Here is a 14,048-nt window from a genome sequence, read left to right as displayed (position 1 = left end):
AGCCATGGCCAGTCTCAGAGGGCTGCTGGCAACATCTTCCCCCTGTTTTAACTCCTGTGAAAGGGAAAGGCAAATGAGCTCTTGTTAATGGGAACAAAGCTGTGGGAAAGGACAAAGTTGGGAATGAAGTGGAATGGAGAGAGACACGGAGAGGAAATGAGAGGCCAATGAGGAGACTGAAGCCAGTTGGAAAGAGGTAGGTGGGATGGCAGGAAATGTGAGGTTGGAGTGGGAATCTTAAAGAAATAAGGATTTTGAAAGAGTTGAATGATAGAGTTAGTGCCAAAGATGGTGTAAATGGGAAAACAGATGGGAGGTGCAAAGGAGGAGGGTGGTGAAAATGCATATTCCAAAAGATGGAGGGGAGGATTCCAGCTTTCTGTTCATAGGTGCCTGGCATGGATTTCCAATACATATCCTTGTCTTGGAAATCAGATCATACGCAACTCTGAGGTTCTTACTTAATGAATATCCTAGCAAAAAGCTGCTAAATGCTGCTGTATTGATGTGTACCTTAATTACTGTCCTAAACCAGTGATTCAGTGTCTAACATGTCACCATGCCCATTTAATGTTTTTGTGCAGCTTCCATAAAGTTGCAGTTTTGATGGCTGCAATTTAAATTTCTTAAACATTTACCAGATGTCTTATTTTGCATCAAAACATATGGGTGACTTAAAATACCAGGAATGCAAAATATGAATTTCTAGTCCATGGGAGCTGAGGATATTGGCAATTTCTACTAAAAAAAATTACAGAGTTAGAATGTGTGCAAGTAAACCAAGATGGCAATAAAAATGATTAATTCTGAGTGCAGCTTTCATCCAGCTGATTGGATTTGTGTCCAGTGCAATGTCAAATAATGTAAACTTGGTTTTGCAGTGCTGGAGGAGAGTAGTGGCCAAGAAAGTAAGCTGTGAAAATACTGGGCTTCAGGAAAGTGCAAGCTTTTTTTGTGGAATTGGCGTAAAATCCTCTAATGCCAAACACCCCCACTGAGATTTCCAGAAGTAAATTTGTAGCTATATGTGTGCAAATTCCTGCTCATGCTCAGCTCTCCTGCCTCTGTCATGCGGAGTGTTGCAAAGGGGAATTGACTTTGCTCATAGATGCACTTTGGTCACATCAAAGAAATCTGAATTGTCAGATTGAATGTGTGCTTTCTGTGAGGGGAATAAATATGGAAAGTGACTATTTGGGTGCATAATTTTTTTTTTCTTCTTGTGGATTTGCTTACTGAAGGATGCTGCAAGAAGGAATCCCAGTAGGAATGCCATGACTGTGTACACGTGTGCATTTGGGTGAGGAGCAGATTTTGGATTCCATAAGTAAGATGGAGTTAGTTCCAGAGTGATGGGGTTGGAAAAAAATAAACCAAAAGAAACTACTACAGAGAAGTTCATTTATAGAATGAATTACTGGTGGAGTGCCAGACCAAGATAAGAAAGCTACCACAAAATGGGTTATGCTTTTAATCAGCTGACTCATTATATAGAAAATTGCTTCTTAGCAGTGTAAGCAGCATATCAGCCAAAAGAAGGAATTATCAAGAATTAAGAGCCTCTTGGCCATTAACTCTCGTTTTTTCTTCCTAACATACATTAATGGACACAGATATTTTTTGCATATTTTCTGCTCCATCTTCTGTTATTTTTACAACTAAAACTTTAACCTCACTCATTGCCAGCATCAGCAGCAACTGAAAATGAACATCTGGTAACTCAGACCTGAGTGCCTGAAGTGCAATTTCTAAACCTGTGTCTGCAAGCGGTGCCCTTTGCTGTTCTGCTGTCATCTGCTGGCAGGGAAAAGATGGGAGCAAGAGCTGTGGGGAGAGGTGGTGCTCTCTACTGCTGATAATGATATGAGTTTTTGTCCTGTTGACTTCTTTCAGTTGCCAGTGTCTTAATCACCCTCATGGCACAAGCTTTTTTTTTTGTTCATTTTTTCATGGGCAGGCTAAATATTATCCAGAGAGTGAGGTATGTGAGGCCTTAGCTGCTAACTAAAATATTGAAGCTGCTAACTAAAATATTGATATAAGCCTATGTCCAGCATTGCCATTCAGGAGTTAGACTGCTATGATGGAGTATGGGCAGTTCTGGGTCATATTCTGTGGTTTCTCTCAAGCAATTCTCTGGTTTTTAAGTCGAGTGTTTGCTGGTAATTTTTCAAGTAACTCTCATGCCTTTTATAATACACATGTATTTACAGAACTCCTTTGATTTAATGCTGGTTGAAATTTACCCAAGTAAAATCAGTTGCAGGCAACTTTATGAATATAACATAAATATATTATTGATGGAATTACCAATTTTTAGGGTGTTTTTTTGCTGTACTTGTGAACTAGATTTTGCTACAGTTAATGTAAAACTTGTATTCTCCCACAAGTATTTAGACAGATACACTGTGGGGACAATTTTCAGCTGACTTACGTTTTTCATCCACAGCTGGGACTACATTTTCCTGATGCCAATTGGTGGGACGTGAAATATTGGTAGGAGATGGCTGGAAATGGACTGTAATTATTTTTTTCTTTAGAGAAACAGTTACTGGAAAAGTAACACAGGGATGATGAATTTTTTTTTTCTTCCAACTGTGGATGTAGAACTTGAAACAAGGCTCATTTTCTTTGATTTTTCTCAGTATTTCAAATGGAACAGCACTGCCACCCTTTTTCTGAGTGGACATGCTCTCTATCTGGAGGCTCAGACTTCCTATGCCTCACTTTCTTCTAGTCTAGTTTTTTAATAGTTTGCCAGGAGTGACAGTGTTTGCATATTTTGCCGTTTGAAATGAGTGCATGCATGTGGATTATCCAGTTTTTCTTTGGCCAGTGGCTGCTCTCCTCAGCGTGAGATGTAAAGGTGGAAAAATTCCACTATTTTCTGTGTTTATGATGTTTGGTTTGTGAATATTTTGAGGGGAAACCTCTTTTTGTTTAAGTACCTCTCCCAAGTATTCACTTTAAGCAAATACTTGGGAGAAGTACTTTTCCTAATTAACCTACAGGGTACCTATTGCAGCTGAAGGATTTCTTACCTCAGTGCAACTTTGTAAATGGTCAATAATTTCTGTAATGTGTTGCTGTTCATCAGTCTGTAATTGACTTAGAGACTTAAAGTGAGTGTCTTGCTGACATTGTGTTGATTGTTTGGAGTGCCAGATTAATTACAGCACGTATTGTAGTTGCTGTATTGTGACCTCCATCTGCTTTTTATTAACTTTCTCTGTAAATGAGAAACTGTCAGTGCAGACTGTTTCTTACATTCTGAAGAAAAATTCCCCCAAACCCCACAACTGTGTACTTTAAAAATTAAAGAACCGTTGTGTTTAGATCACAAGTTTGTTTATTTCTTTTGTTTCTGGAGCAGCTGACTCAAGCACAGATGACTCCTCCCTGTTTTGCAATAAATAAATGGACAGAAAGACCATCCCAGGGCATTTGAAACTCAGCCACAGGAGCTGGTGTTGGTTCTCTCTGATCCAAGCAGTCGGACACGCACAAACCCACAGCATCCCTTGTGCCAGCAGCTGGCAGCAAATCCCTCCTTTGCTGGAGTCACTTCTCCCAGACTGCTGCCACTTCAGAAAGCTGCCCCAGCCATTAATTCTGCAGGGTAGGTGACAGGCAAGGAGGCTTTTAAAGAAAGTCACATTTGTTTGAGCCTTTTATCTCATTTCTGTGTGCCTGCAGCCACCAGAGCTTAAACTCATGGATTTGTACTGGCTCCGAGGAAGATGAAATGTATTTATGGTCACATTGGTGAATGTTTCACGTTGGTGAATGTTTTAAGGAAATTCTAGGTAGCAAAGGAGCCAGCAGGTGAGCATTGTACTGTAACTACACTCACACAAGAGTGATTTGAACTTTGGTCATTCCTGTAAGAGCAGGAAGATTTTGGGCTTTTCTGGTTTTGATCAGGGCTTGCTGTGTTTTTTTGGGAAGAGCAATGATTTGCTTACATTTGGCCAGACAAGGGAGGGGTAGAATACAAACACAGTTGTAATATGAAGGGAATTATCAAGGGACTTAACATCCAGTGAGTGTGCTTGGCAGTAACTATAGTTAAACTGAAATTTCAAGCTCTGGAATGTAGTTATATAAACTTATTGCTGTAATTAAATTACTTGAGAGTACAAATTTGTCATGATCTTTCAGTGAAAATCGGAATTAGTTGGATTTGGATTTTTAGGAGCTTCTAGCAAGCAGATACCTTGCAATGTGCTCTGCACTGCATTTGCAGGTAAACTGGAGACTGAGTATTCTACTCTGATGCCCATCTTTCTATTTAAACTCAGTTTTTGGGACACCAGATGCAATTTATCAGAGTGACTGCTGAAATTCACATTGTAGAGATGCTCAATAGGTGATTAATTTCCCAGAGGTGAGTTTTGCTATTAATGTAATACTGGGAGAGACAGATGGACAGAAGTGATGCAGAGTAAATTCATCTGAGAACAGCTCAGGAATGACTTCTTGATTTGAAAGGCAACACTGGGCATCTTTCAGGTGTTTGGTGTTGTTATTTCTCAATATATCACAAGGAAATTACCCTTGCAGAGGAGCAGTGTGGGCAGTGTTTGCTTGCTCTGAACCCCTCCATGGAAGGAAGTTTTTAAGTTGCTGTTCTTCAGGAGATGAAGGTTCTCTTCCCAAATCAGCTGCAAACTGCCTGTTCTGCTGGTGGTCCAGCCCCAGAATTCCTCCTTGCAGGGGCTGTGTCCAGCCCAGCTCACACAGGGGGTGCAGTCTGTCAGAGCCATCAGACACTGAAGGGTGCAGCCAGGGATTGGATGTGGGAGCGCTGCAAGGAAGGCTGAGCCTCAGGCAGGAACTTCAGCTCACGAGTCAGATGATGTTTTTTATTTAGAAAAAGGAGTCACAAGGACTTGTTTGAGAATGTGTGTGAGAGAAACTAAAATTATCTCATTATTTATGCATCAGAATTGCAGCCCTGAGTATGAGTCCATGTGCAATGAAGATACAGTGGTGTTATTTCTGACAGGAATGTCGTGGCTGTTTTCTAGGTCATCTATTAAGCTGATCTTGCAATACTATAGCTTTTTTCCTCTCTGTATTGCTTATTTTCTTTCCCAGGCATTGTGATTCTGTGTTTGTGCTTTGAGATGCAATGGCAACAGACATTTAATTCATGAACTGCGAATTTGTGGTGTCCATGCTGAAAAAAAATAAGCCATAACAGGCTTTGTGTCCAGCTGAGAGTTTGCCTTGCTTTGGGTGGCTGCTTGGGCTAAAGGCTGAAGGGCAGCAGCAGAAGGGCTTCATGATATGTGCCTTTTTGTAGCTGACTGTATTTGCAAAATGTCCCTGAAGGCTCTTTTTGGAAGTAAAAGGAATTTAAGCTGATCATGGTGGTAACTAAAGTTGTATAACTGAAATGGAGTGTCTTGGTGATTACAATTAATTCATTCTCATTTCTTCTTTTCAGGTTTTCTTCTCCACCTTGGCCTTCCCCTTCTCCCTTGAAATCTGGTCACTTTTCTGTTTAAATTGCCATATGATCTGTTACCTCTTCCTTGTCTTCCCTCTTTGCTTATGCTTTAAGAGAAGTCTTTTCAACTTCATTTCCTCTGTCAGTGGTCCGAAATCCAGTCATCAATAGTTTAATTCTCCAAACGTAATATTGTACAGGTAATCTATTTTTTAAAGCTTATCTGATGTTTCTGGCTAATTTTCATTTAATTCTGGTCATTCTGAACATGAATTTTCAGTGTTCTATGGGGATTTTTCAAAGCTGCTAGGAGATCCAAATGTGGGGTTCAGCTATGATTCATGTACAGGCATCTCATTTCTTTTAATTTGTGAGGCTTACATCAAACAGACACTTCACTCCAAGAGCCATTTTAAGTAGCCTGTTGCAGATATTGATGCTTTCTTTTGAGCTACACTGAAATCTTTGAGGAAGAAAATTCTTTTCTCTGCTCTACCAGATGCTGTGCTGCATTTCTTCAGGTTTCTGTGTGTGTAAGGTTGGTGTGTTACTCAGTCTCTGCTTTGTGAATATCTGTGTGTCTGCCTGTGTATGTAAGTGTGTCACTATAAATGGTGGAGGAAAGTGAGGAGGGGATTGCTGGCTGCACATCATGCAGTTGTTACAGGGCAGGGTTGAAAAGCAGTGCTCTGCTGGTTAATGCTCCCCAGGTGAGAGCAACCAAACTGTGACAAGAGTGAAGGGCTGTGTGTAAACTGCCTTCCCTGGAGGGAAAAGTGTGCAGAACAGTGCAACAAGTGTTTGCTCTTTCTCAGCTTCCTTCTCATGCCCTGAGTTGAACAGAAATTCTTCTAAAGATGGTTTGGAGGTAGGTGCCAGTAATGGGAAAGTTAAGAGTGAAAAAATGCTGAGAAAACAGTCCTTCAAATGTGTGCTCACATATAGGCAGTGGCTCTAGCTCCTCCCAGGGACATTTCATAATCAGTTGTTTGTCCACAACAAACAGATCCCCCAGAATGCCCGGAGCCTCAGGATATGTCTCCTCTGAAGACACTTTTAATTGCTTGCAGCCCATGTTGAGGTTTATGGTGCTCTGAGTAGGCTTTTGATCATGCCCAAGTTAGCTGGGTAAAATCTCCTTCAGACAAAATGATGCTGCAGTCTAACTTCAGCTTAAAAGCAAAAAAAAAGACCAGCCCCAAATGAAAAAAACTACATGTTGTTTTTGAGTGATACCTCTGAGAATACACAGGAGTCTGCAGTAGGAAATGGCTCATTGCTTTCTGCCTTAGTACACGAGTAGATTTTTCCTTCTGTGGTTTAGGCACTGGGAGGAGAAGTGAGTGTCCTGACTTGTATTGGAGAGAGAGTAAGAATTCTTTTAAACTGGGTAAGCCAACAGCACCAAGTGTCCAAGTGCTGAATTGACTTTGTTATTCAGTCAAGCTCCTTTGCATGTGCCCTTACTCCTGAGCATTTGTTCCATGCTTTTACCCTTCATGTTGCTTTTCCATGAGCCATTTCAAGTCTCTCTTTGCTATTACCAATTATCTACTTTGGCGAGGGAATGTCCACTCCTAAAACTGTACACCCAGTATTTCCTAATTTATGGGCGTTAAGTAAATTGTTTCAATTTAATTATCCTTTGTTCCATATTAATAGGAAGCCTTATTTGACCTTTTTGCTTAACTCACTTGTTTTATAGGTCTGTTTTTTCATCTTATTGTAGGGTGATCAGTGCATTTGGCCTTTCAGATGAGAACATACCAACTTCTATGTGTTAATTTGTTGTTTGGGGTTTTTTTTCTTTTTAACCTCTCACATAGCTGTGTGTTTTTGTTAGTACTTTTGGGACAGACACTCTCATAACTTGTCCCTTAAAAATGCTGGGTCTCTTTTGTCTTTTTGTTTGAATGGCTCAAGTTCTGTAATGCTCTTGGGCTATTCAGATCTTAATCAGCCCCTCGTTAAGAATGACTGTCATCTGCCCTGGTGTTGCCCAGTTGTCTGGCTATTTTTAGAGCAGTGGTATTTTGGTATTTGTGTTACTTAACTTAAGGCTGTTCATCCTGTAAACAAGCTGGATGCATAGCTGTAGTCTGAAGAGCTGCCCCAGACATGAAATGTAACACTTGAATTTCAGGAGAGTCCTATACAGTTAAACGGCTTCATTATTAGCAATATTTCTTGCCTGGGAGAAGTTGGTGTAGATGCATTTGCACTGGCACAAATATACTTTTGCTTGGAGGAATTTTGTTTTGTTTGCTGAAGTGTCACACACAATGGTAGCAATAAAGCTGGAGGCTTGCTGGTGTAGCTGTGGACAAAGACTGGGGAGAGGAAACTCTGCCAAAGTGTGGAGTGAGGAATTTGAGGATAGGAGCAATAAAAGACCACTTGAAGGCAGGAGTCTGGCAACACGAAGACTGTTGAGAAAAATTTCCAGCAGTGTCTGTTGCATAACTTCAGCTTTCTATTCTATGTAAATATTCCTCCATTCTTGAGGTGGAGGGGGAAGGCTTGTTAAAATGCATTTTATCTTTTCCATTCCCAAAGAAAAATATACTGCCCTTCAAAATTGATGGAAAAGATGGATTACTATAGAATGGCATTTTTAATAGTTTGCACGACACTAATCATGTTGTTTCTTATGAGTTAAAACCTTTTCCAGGGTCTGATACTACACTTTATTTAAAGTGTTAAAGCCTTATATGCCTCTAGTGCACAGACCTTTGTTCTGTGTTTGCAAATAGCTTGCAAAGCTTTGGTGTCTCATGTCTTTATTTGTGGAAGGCACCTGCTCTTTGCTCTCTCCAGTTTTATATGGAGCATACTCCCAGTTATATTGAGGAACTTTAAGAACAAGGTGATTTTTTTTCCCCCCAGTAAAAACAGGTGTTCTTTAGGGATGAGGGATGGTTTAGCACCACCTGGACAGAAGTTGATGGTTGTGGCCCCAGCCAGGGGAGCTGTTTGGTTCAGTGGGTGCTGGGTGCCATGGCCAGGTGGCTCAGTGGCAGTAACCTCTGGAGGGATGCTTTGTGCTTATCTGCACTGTCACTCCCAGACATCATCACACTGGGCACAGATTTGTGCCTGACAATCCTCTCCACGCTTCTGAGAGTGCCATGGGGATTTCTGGGGGCTTTGACAGTGCATTGCTGCCATCACACCTGTAGATAACTCAAAAATTAAATATAGAGTTTTATCCAACCAAGATTTTTGTCTTAATGCCTAAGACATGGTAGGATTTTTTTCCTAAATTAAATGTAACTGTTAATCCATGGAATCAGCTGCAAAGCAAACAAGCTGTTTGATTCCATAGCTATATTAAGAAATTAATTTTGTTTCTGTAATACACAGAAAGTCAGGTTATTATGATCTAATTGTCTCTCTAATTTCTTAATTGTTTGCTGAAATGGTCTGTTTGTTGATTGCTATTTGGGTACCTGTGAGTTTTCCTGCAGATCATCTCTAGTTTCAATGTGCTTTCAACTCATGCAAGGCCAATTCAAACACTTCAGAATCTTTTAGTTACAAGTAATTATTTTCATGCAAAATTTGATGAGGATGTTGTATTTAATTAGTTTTTCACTGAAGGAATGAGGGAACAACACTCAAAGTAAGAATTTCTTTGGCTTAAAATGACCTGCTTCATATCCATTTCCAACCACTGTGTCCTTGAGATGAAATCAGTTAAGGAGAGGGTACTTAAGACCAATTTTAAAAGATTTGGTAGCACATTTTAGAATAATCTCTGGCATCAATGGATTCTTTTTTACTTTGTGGGTTTTTTGATTTTGTTTTTAAACTGAGCAATTGAGCTTTTTTTCATCTTAAAAGAACAAGCAAGTGTAGAAATACAGGATGTTTGGCTGAAGCTGTCAGTATCAACAGAAGAGGTGTCCAGCTGAGATGAGAAATGGAAAAAATAGGTATTCTAAACTGTATTTTCACTCATGAGTGAGCAAATATTATGGAATGATAGTAATCTCTTTTGGTACTAATAGGATGCCAGGCTTGATTTCAGGTAATTTTCCTACATATAATCAAATGTATATTTAAATACAATGTTTACAAATATGTGAAAATCATCTCCACAGTGGTGTTGATGGTCTGGGCTTGTGTTTTTCCTGGTTGCAAATGAAGAGCACTTGGAGCACACACAGTGTGCTAGAATCTGCTCCTGGGAATTTCTGACTGCAACATCCACTTCAAATATCATTCACAGCTTAAATGCATTGCAACCACATGGCTTCCTGACAACTTTAAAAAGAAAAGAAAATTTGCCCTTAAGACTATTTAGTTGGGGTTTTGTTTGACTTTGCTCCATTGTGAAAGGCTGAAGCAGCAGATTTTTGAAGCCTCTGTAGGTTCCATGTGCGTACCATGTTTTTGTGACTACGGTTTTTCCATTTTAAAAAATAAAAGATATCTGTTTCTCAGAACTCAAAATGCTGCATTTTTCTTGACTTTCATGAAACTTGGCAGTGAATCCTGTGTTCCTTCAGTGTTTTTGTATCCCCAGCTGAATGTGCTCAGGACTTCTCAGTGGTAACGACTAGAGGCTTTTTTACTGTTGGAATGAAAAGAGTATCCAGGCATGACTTAAAGAGTTTCAATTTTCAATTGAATAGAACAGGTTTACAGCCTAAAGTTGTATTATTTCACATTTCTTTAGCAGGGAAGTGATTTCAATCATTCAGATGCAAAAGGCAGATCTGTTGTGTTACAGCTGTTTTCTCCTGCCATTGAGAATATATTTATTTTTATATTCCCTAAGATGTATGTATTTGCCTAGCATAATGAATTACATTAATTCAAGGGTCAGAAGAAGGTTGAGAATTTTTGTTTTAAGAGCAGTTCATTGTAATACAGGAGAAAAAGGCGCTGCAGAAGGGCAGAGGGCTCAAGAACAGGGGCAAGAGGCATCACCTGCAATGTCATACCCTTGTTTCTAGCACACAGAAATGTGGGTGGGAGTTGGGCATTTCTTGGTTTGCTGTAACTGAACTTACATTTAATGCTCTGTCGGTAATTTTGCACGGTGGCACTTTGTGCTCCTGGACACCAGATGGTGCTGCTAAACTGGCTGATGTGTCATTTTCACACTTGCAGTAATTGGTATTTGATTTACTTCCAAAGTTGGATCTGTACTCTCTGACCAGGTGTATATTATGGGATGCAGAACTGCACCTGATAGCTCAGCCCAACACCTTGTGTTGATTAAGGGCAGTGGTGTGAAGATTATCATGTAAACCAAGTGGGATGTAGAATAAATATTTTAGATCTCACTGGGCAAAACCCCCCATCAGCTGGTGTTCCTGCTGATTTATGCACTTGAATTTCAGCAATTTACTTTAATAAATGTCATTTAAATTTCATTTGATAACTGCAATCAGAAACTTTGGGTGGAGCCACCTTTAGTGCCAGGTTAAAACTGCAAAGAGTATTTGTAGAGACTAATTAAATATATCAAAGTGATGATGAGGGAGGGTTTGAGTTTGGTGGCTGCCAAAAAGCTTTGAATTGTCTGTTGCTACTTTTGGTTTGAGAAGATACGGTGGCTTAGCTATGTAATTGCATTGCAGACAGTGTTTATGGTACTGTGATATACATTTGAAATTTGATTTCTGTTTATTTTGAGTTGGTTCTTGTGTTTAATAAATTCCTCCGGTAATACTAATTGTGGGGCAGGAGGGATGGAATAAGACATTTTGGCCTTCAGCTGAATCCCAAAGGCTGGTGGTATGGTTTATCAGTGGATTATGAATAATGGGCTCAAATTTATTGGAGTGGTGAGGAAATTTTTTTATAGGTATTGTACTGTATTTTTCTTACAAGCTTATTTCTTCTATAGATCCCCATATTAAAGTTTCTGGAAAAAAAGAGAACGTTAAGGAAGCAAAAGAGAAAATCATGTCTGTCTTGGACACAAAAGTAAGAAAACTTTCTTAGAATGACTCCTTAGCCCCTGATTTTGTGGTGACATTGATCTCTTTAATGGGCACATTTCAAGAGGAGGTATTTATGGAAGCTCTGAAGCAAAGTCTCCAATAAATGCCTTGCAGATGTTGATATTGGTGTATTCCCACATATTTAAACATTTTGAGAGAAAAATACTTGCTTGTAGCAGCTTTTCCAGATCTGAATTGTATAGAAATAATATTTCCTGCCATATGGCTAAAAGCATGAGTGATTTGTTCATTGAATTGGAGTTTTACTTCGAAATCTGAAATACAGCTTCACTGCAAGCAATAGATTATACAACCACTTCAGAGAACCTAAAATTTTGTTTCTGTTTGAAATTTGATTTTAGGAGCATTTATGCTGTTTTATGTTTAACAGTTACTCTATTCTTGCACTCTGAAACATCAGGACCAGAATTTCTAAAACATCTAGATTTTGGCTGAGGTCTCTTCTGTTCATCAGATGTTATTTTTACTCAGCAGCAGCTCTTTTGGGGCAGTGTGTATGGCTCCTGTGTACCAGTTTGGCACCTTCCTGGCTCTCTGAGCACATTGCCAAGAGGAGCACTCCAGTGATAAGCACCACTTTTTTAACAACAATTAACAACATTATTGTGAGCTGTTAACAATAGAGCTTTTAAGAATAGCTGTAGGCAGTGTTTGTGTGTTTTAAAAATTCATGTACCAAAAAAAAAAACTGTTTGAGGAAGAAAAAACAGTTACTTGGTCCCATGGCTTTGATTTGCAAAGTCCTCACAATGTATTCCTTTCAGATCAAACAGGCGTGCATGACTTCAGTTGAAAGAGCACAGAATTAAAAGAAATCAGAATAAATTGCAGAAGGACACTTAGGTCACAATTGATGAAAGTTCAAGGGTATTTTAAAAGCATTAGTTGTTTTTGAAGATGGATCTTTGGGGTATTTATCTCCGCTATTTATTTCCTCACTAGAAAGAAAACAAGACCAAACTAACATCCAACTGATTCCTATAAAATACATCCTTGAGTAGAAGTTAAGTAATAGCAGAAATACTTTGGAAATACAATTTTGTTGTCATTCTTGAAGTATATTACTCTTAAAAACACAAATACTGGGCTTCTGCTATGACCAAGTCAAACTGTGGCTGCTTGATTTCCAGAGCAATCGGGTAACCTTGAAGATGGATGTTTCACATACAGAACATTCTCATGTGATAGGTAAAGGTGGCAATAATATTAAAAAAGTGATGGAGGAAACGGGATGCCATATCCATTTTCCAGACTCAAATAGGAACAATCAAGCAGAGAAAAGCAACCAAGTAAGTGTTGTTTAATACTGAGCTCATTTGTGTTGTAATTCCTGAGAGTATAAAACATTTCTAAACTTCTCTCATCAATATGGGTTTTTTGGGGATGGTGTGTTCATATTCAGAGAAATAGATTTTTGTTTTTCACACTGTGTGGAAAGTACAGAGCTTCCTAAGTGAGCAAATCTTTAAAAACAGATGGAAACAATTTGTGATGGCTCATGAATCATTTTAATTTTTTTAAGCTAAAATTACTTTGCGCATACAGAAGTCAGCAACTTAGTGTGAATGGTAGAGAAGTGGTATGAAAAAATCTGCTTTTGTAATTTTTTTTCCTGTTCAACACAATGACTTATTCAGCATGTTGATTGATTTTTTGGGGCTTTTTGCTTATGGTGTAACTTTGTTGAAGACTAAACTTAGCAAATAGCCAGCAGAAATGAATGTCCTATTGTAAGAGTTCAACTTCATTAGAATAAATCATTGAGCCTGGATTGTTCATCTTTTCTAGTGCTAATATTGGTGGAATGTTTACTTTCAAGTCTCTCATCCTTGTACTTAGAATTCCCACTTGTGCATCCTAATGGCTGCTGAGCAAAATGCAGTAATTTCAAAACATTCAGGAAAATCTACTGTTGCCTGAATATTAGCATTGAGCACATATATGCAGTAGTAATTCCATTATTTAACCTAAAACACTGTATTTTTTGATGTATCCTTTTTTTCTATTTGCTTAAATATATATAACCTAAGATGCTGGAACATTTTTTTAATATTGGCTGCAGTTCTCAACTAGTGTTTAGAGAACAATTAGTATGTCAGCAAGTGTGGAATATGTTGATTTTTTTTTCTTAGATTTTTAATTTTTTTAAGGAGAGCACAGCTATCTGAATAACTTCTCCATGCCTCGCTTGAAAATGCGATCCAATGTTTTTCACGTTCTTGCTTTTCCAGGTGTCTATTGCAGGACAGCCAGCTGGAGTGGAGTCTGCAAGAGTCAGAATTCGGGTAATGCTCTAGCTCAGTGTAGTGTACCCCCTAAAAACAGGGAAAAAATGCATAGTTTTGACAACTCTAGTTTTGGGAACTCCTGTCTGCCTCTGTCTGGTGACAGCAGAAGTGTAGGAACAAATGTGAGTATCCATATGAGAAATATGCCAAGGATATTAAACCAGTGATTCACATTCTGGCTGAATTTTTAATTGGCCCAAAGTGGGTCCTGAACACGCAGTCTACACTCTAAGCAAGATGTAAATTAATTCCATACTGTGTAGAAAATCATATCTTAACTTACCTACCACAGATGGCCTGTGGAAGCTCAGGCATCCTGTGTGAATC

At 39.0% G+C, this 14,048-nt stretch overlaps 1 protein-coding gene across 2 annotated transcripts in view; it reads left to right on the top strand.

The window, feature by feature from the left end:
- BICC1 (BicC family RNA binding protein 1) overlaps nt 1–14,048 on the top strand; it is an 89,799-nt gene that overhangs the window by 55,204 nt on the left and 20,547 nt on the right. The window contains exons 2-5 of one of the 2 annotated variants that reach the window (XM_058029568.1): nt 5,453–5,655; nt 11,316–11,395; nt 12,564–12,722; nt 13,665–13,718. In XM_058029568.1, coding sequence (XP_057885551.1) covers nt 11,375–11,395; nt 12,564–12,722; nt 13,665–13,718 — 234 coding nt within the window. In that variant the 5' untranslated portion in view covers nt 5,453–5,655; nt 11,316–11,374. The remainder of the gene's footprint in view (nt 1–5,452; nt 5,656–11,315; nt 11,396–12,563; nt 12,723–13,664; nt 13,719–14,048) is intronic. The other variant, XM_058029567.1, reaches the window with a different exon arrangement.

The sequence above is a fragment of the Melospiza georgiana genome, chromosome 8, assembly GCF_028018845.1.
Source record: "Melospiza georgiana isolate bMelGeo1 chromosome 8, bMelGeo1.pri, whole genome shotgun sequence".
NCBI classification, from domain to species: Eukaryota; Metazoa; Chordata; class Aves; order Passeriformes; family Passerellidae; genus Melospiza; species Melospiza georgiana.
The sequence above is the reverse complement of the archived record's forward strand: the minus strand, read 5'-3'. Positions and strand labels throughout refer to the sequence as shown.